This window comes from Rhinopithecus bieti, unplaced genomic scaffold (assembly GCF_001698545.2).
Source record: "Rhinopithecus bieti isolate Rb0 unplaced genomic scaffold, ASM169854v2 scaffold_11938, whole genome shotgun sequence".
NCBI classification, from domain to species: Eukaryota; Metazoa; Chordata; class Mammalia; order Primates; family Cercopithecidae; genus Rhinopithecus; species Rhinopithecus bieti.
Genome location: NW_016806961.1, coordinates 215179 through 220003, shown reverse-complemented (window position 1 = coordinate 220003; position 4825 = coordinate 215179). Strand labels below are relative to the sequence as shown.

The 4825-nt window shown below is 51.2% G+C and overlaps 1 protein-coding gene across 1 annotated transcript in view; it reads right to left on the bottom strand.

Moving 5' to 3' along the window:
* The window catches only part of RAB35 (RAB35, member RAS oncogene family), a 20566-nt gene that overhangs the window by 8228 nt on the left and 7513 nt on the right, over positions 1-4825 (bottom strand). Inside the window, exons 4-5 of the mRNA XM_017879081.1 lie at positions 4648-4698; positions 66-189 (exon numbers count right to left, since the gene is read on the bottom strand). Of these exons, the coding sequence (XP_017734570.1) occupies positions 66-189; positions 4648-4698 (175 nt within the window). The remainder of the gene's footprint in view (positions 1-65; positions 190-4647; positions 4699-4825) is intronic.

Here is a 4825-nt window from a genome sequence, read left to right as displayed (position 1 = left end):
TTGGGTGGGAGGGGTGGGCACACGTCAGTGGCGCGGGTTGGGTGGGACTGGGCGGGCGGACTCACGTGGAGGTGATGGTGCGGAAGCGCTCCTGCCCCGCTGTGTCCCAGATCTGCAGCTTCACCTTCTCCCCATTGATCTCCACGGTCCGGATCTTGAAATCCACTCCGATCGTGGTGATGTAGCTGCCTGCACACACAGGGCAGTTAACCAGGCCCGACGAGGTATCCTCCCAGGCCCCGAGCCCCACACTGCACACAACGCACCCCCAGGCTCCCCCACTCTCCCGACTCATTACATGTGCCTGGCACATTCTAGGTCCCAGGGACACAGCCCTGAACATCCTTGTTCACAAGGTCCCTCCACACACAAGTGAAGGAGGGAGACAGGATGCAAGGAAACAAACAAAAGGGACAATTTCCAAGAGTGAATAGTGACACATAGGAAATAACATGGGATGGGACTGGTGGGAGCAGGACAGGCTCCTTTAGAGTGGCTAGGTGGGGACACACCAGCTGTGTCTGAGAATGGTAGAACTACGGGCACTCTGGGTTTTTCTTTTCAATTCAAAAAAATTTTAGGGCCCTCAAAATTCACTTCAAAACACACAAATAGGTCATGAGCTGCAGTCCGAAAACCACTGCTCTAGGCAGGGGAGATAGTAGCAAAAACAGCCGTGGGTGGGGGGTGGTCACGTGAGCGCAAGCCCACGGCCCAAGGCAGGCAGAATGTGGCGAGGCCAGATCTTGGACCGGTGTGCCACTTCCAAGAACATGGACTTTCTCTCATGTGTGCTGGGGAGGCACCAAACGGTTTTGATCAGGGGCATGAGCTCCTGCATTTTAAATGGCTCTCTTGCAGCATCTGTGGGAAACATGGTTTTTTTTGGGGGATGGGGACAGCATCTCATTCTGTCACCCAGGCTGGAGTGAAGTGGGATTGCACCCTTAGCCCTCCCCAGGGTCTGATGATCCTCCCACCTCAGCCTGCCGAGTAGCTGGGGTTACAGGCACACGCCACCACGCCCAGCTAATTTTTGTATTTTTAGTAGAGGTGGGGTTTCACCATGTTGCCCAGGCTGGTCTCGAACTCCTGACCTCAAGTGATTCACCTGTCTCAGCCTCTCAAAGTGCTGGGATTACAGGCACAAGCCACTGCGCCTGGTCTGAAAGATGGATTTGAGGAGAATTTCTAGCTGGTGTAATTGTCCAGTCCAGTCTTCCAAAGCCTGACACTAGGAAGAACACAGCTTATCACTCCATTTGGGGCTTACACTGTAACAGTGCAGGAGACACACACACACACACACACACACACACACACACACACAATTATGTGAAATGTGGCAAGGGCGTAGGAAAGGTCAAATTCCAAGGTGGGGTGGGGAACAAGGCAGGCTTCAGGGAGGACGTCACATCTGGGCCTAGCTGAAGAACAGGTAAGACTTCAAAGGCTGAGATTAGGTGGGGGAACAACATCCCACTCAAAAGCAAATAGCTGAGGACAACATGCAACCAGAACACATTCAGAAAACCAGCTGGCACCCAGGCTCTTCCAGCCAGGGGAATGCCAAGGAGTGCGGCCCACCGCCTAGCACAGTTAGGCTCTCCAGAAACAGCTGGTGGCTAACGAACCAGCAAGCCAAAGAACAAAAGAATGACCGGGGGTAGGAGGAAGCCAGAAAGGTGAACTGAAAACAGACTACGAGCACAGTGGTCCTCAGTGGTCCTCAGCCGGAATGACTGTCCCTCCAAAGGACACTCAGCAATGTCTGGAGGCATTTTTAGTTGTCATAGCAGGAGGAGGGGAAGTGTTGCTGGCATTTAGTGGGTGGAGGCCAAGGATGCTGCTCAATATCCTTCAACACGCAGGATAGCCCCACAACAAAAATCACAGGGCCCAGGCCGGGTGCGGTGGCTCACGCCTGTAATCCGAGCACTTTGGGAGGCCGAGGCGGGCGGATCACGAGGTCAGGAGATCAAGACCATCCTGGCTAACACGGTGAAACTCCGTCTCTATTAAAATACAAAAAATTAGCCGGGCGTGGTGGCGGGCGCCTATAGTCCCAGCTACTCGGGAGGCTGAGGCAGGAGAATGGCGTGAACCTGGGAGGCGGAGCTTGCAGTGAGCCGAGATCACGCCACTGTACTCTAGCCTGGGCGACAGAGCGAGACTCCGTCTCAAAAAAAAAAATCACAGTGCCCAAAGAGTCAACACTGTCCAAGTGAAGAAATTTTACTGTAAACTCTGTGCAGGTAAGAGGGGCCACTGAAGTTTTTAAACAGAGAAAAGACCCTGCCAGACACACACATGAGCTGTTCAGGGTGGGTAGGGGTTGCCGTAATGCTTCCAGGTAGAACCAACAGTAAACTGAGATGCTGGTAGTAGAAATGGAAAGGTGGGAAGAGATTACAACAATGAGTAGTCCAAGCATTGAACACTGATCGGGATGGGAAGGGAGGGGGCCATTACGGAGGAAAATGAACATTTTTCAACACAATTAGAGGCTGTTAATCAGCTATCATTCTTGAACAGAAGGTTAACAGCCAGTCGCAACAAACAGCTGGTATTTATTGAACACTTAGTACAAGGCACTGCAACCTGTACTATCTCAGGTAATCCTATAACAACCCCATGGGGAAAGGCCCATTATGATTTCTACTTTACACATGAACTGGCTCAAGGTCACACAGAGAAGCCATCTCCTTCCAACACCACACCGACAGTGAGACTGCAGGGCCAGTATCAAGGAAACAAAGGGGGCAAAACCCACTTCTCCACCAAGACAGACATCAGCTATGGAATCACTTTCTTTTTTTTTTTTTTTTTTATTTTTTATACGGAGTCTCGCTCTGTCGCCAGGCTGGAATGCTGTGGCACGATCTCGGCTCACTGAAACCTCCGACTCCCTGGTTCAAGAGATTCTCCTGCCTCAGCCTCCTGAGCAGCTGGGACTACAGGCACGCACCACCACGCCTGGCTAATTTTTTTTTTTTAATTTTTAGTAAAGACAGAGTTTCACCATATTGGCCAGGATGGTCTCAATCTCCTGACCTCGTGATCCACCCGGCTCAGGCTCCCAAAGTGCTGGGATTATAGGCGTGAGCCACCGCGCCCGGCCAATGGAATCACTTTCTAAAGGCAGCCCAGCCATGTCAGAGGGAATTCTCCACAAGATAATCAGAGATGCCAACTCCACCCAAAGGTTCATCTGTAATGAACCTGATTTTTTTGTTTGTTTTTTGAGATGGAGTCTCGCTCTGTCACTCAGCTTGGAGTGCAGTGGCACAATCTCAGCTCACTGCAACCCCCCCTCCCAGGTTCAAGCAACTCTCCTGCCTCAGCCTCCCGAGTCGCTATGATTACAGGCGTGTACCACCACGCCCAGCTAATTTTTGTATTTTTAGTAGAGATGGGGTTTCACCATGTTGGTCAGGCTGGTCTCGAACTCCTGACCTCATGATCCACCCGCCTCAGCCTCCCAAAGTGCTGGGATTACAGGCGTGAGCCACCACGCCCAGCTGAACCGATGTATTTCACAAACAAAAATGTGTTCAATCTTACCAGTGATTAGGGAAATACAAATATAAACAAGTTAGCCCTTTTTGCCTATCAGCTCAGCAAGAATGAAGACAGCTACTAAGATCCAGCATTGATCAGGGTTGACAAGGGGCACTTTCCACCCTTCGGTGGGACTGTGGATTAAATGACTTCAGCTTCTTTGAAAAGCAGTTTGGCAGTACCTGTGAAAATTCTCAGTGCATACACCCTGTAAGCCAGTAACCCCACTTCTACAGAAGTGCACAATAAATATCAGCCGGGCGCAGTGGCTCACGCCTGTAAGCCCAGCACTTTGGGAGGCCGAGGTGGGTGGATCACCTGAGGTCAGGCATTCGAGACCAGCCTGACCAACATGGTGAAATCCCATCTCTATTAAAAATACAAAAATTAGCCAGGTGTGGTGGCGGGCACCTGTAGTCCCAACTACTCGGGAGGCTGAGACAGGAGAATTGTTTGAACCCAAGAGGTGGAGGTTGCAGTGAGCTGAAATCGCACCATTGCACTCCAGCCTGGGTGACAGAGCGTGACTCCATCTCAGAAAAAAAAAAAAAAAAAAAAAAGAATAAGTATCGCCTATATCCCAAGTAGCTAACCATTACTGAAAACACAACCAGAAGCCAGGCACGAAGTAAGAGCAGCGTCAGTGCACCATGTGGTGCATCGAAGCACAGAAAGCCCCACCACACTCAAATGAGCCACAAAGGCTACATGTGGAGCGCAGACAGAAATCGGAAAGACACACGCTGACCACAGGCTGCCAGGGAGGCACAGGGGGCAGGAGAAGAGACTGTATCCTGGGTGGCACCATAGATGCTGTTATGGGAATCTTCCTGTTTGGACCCTGGGTGGGAAAATCATGGCCCAGCCAAAGGGTTTTGGTGAGCAGGTGCATTCGACAGACCACAGAGGCTTCTGACAGAAGTGCCACAAGGTCCTAAGCCCCCCTCCATCTTCTTCCCTCCTCTGGCAACCAAAATGAGACAGTTCCCAACATCAGGCAGAGGGAACTGTGTTCCAGTGCCAGGGAGGGGATGTCAACAAACAAACAAAAACGACACCCCAGCAGCACTGCAGGGGAGGACTCACCTGAGAAAGTGTTGTCTGCAAAACGCAACAGTAAACTACTCTTGCCCACACCTGCAAGAGAGAAAGCACTGTGATGAGGGGGGCAGGTGGGTCCCCTCCCTCAAGCCCCGGCCCTTCTTCCGGGAGAGGATGCCTCAGTACCAATTCTTTTTTTTTTCTTTTTTTTTTTTTTTTTTTT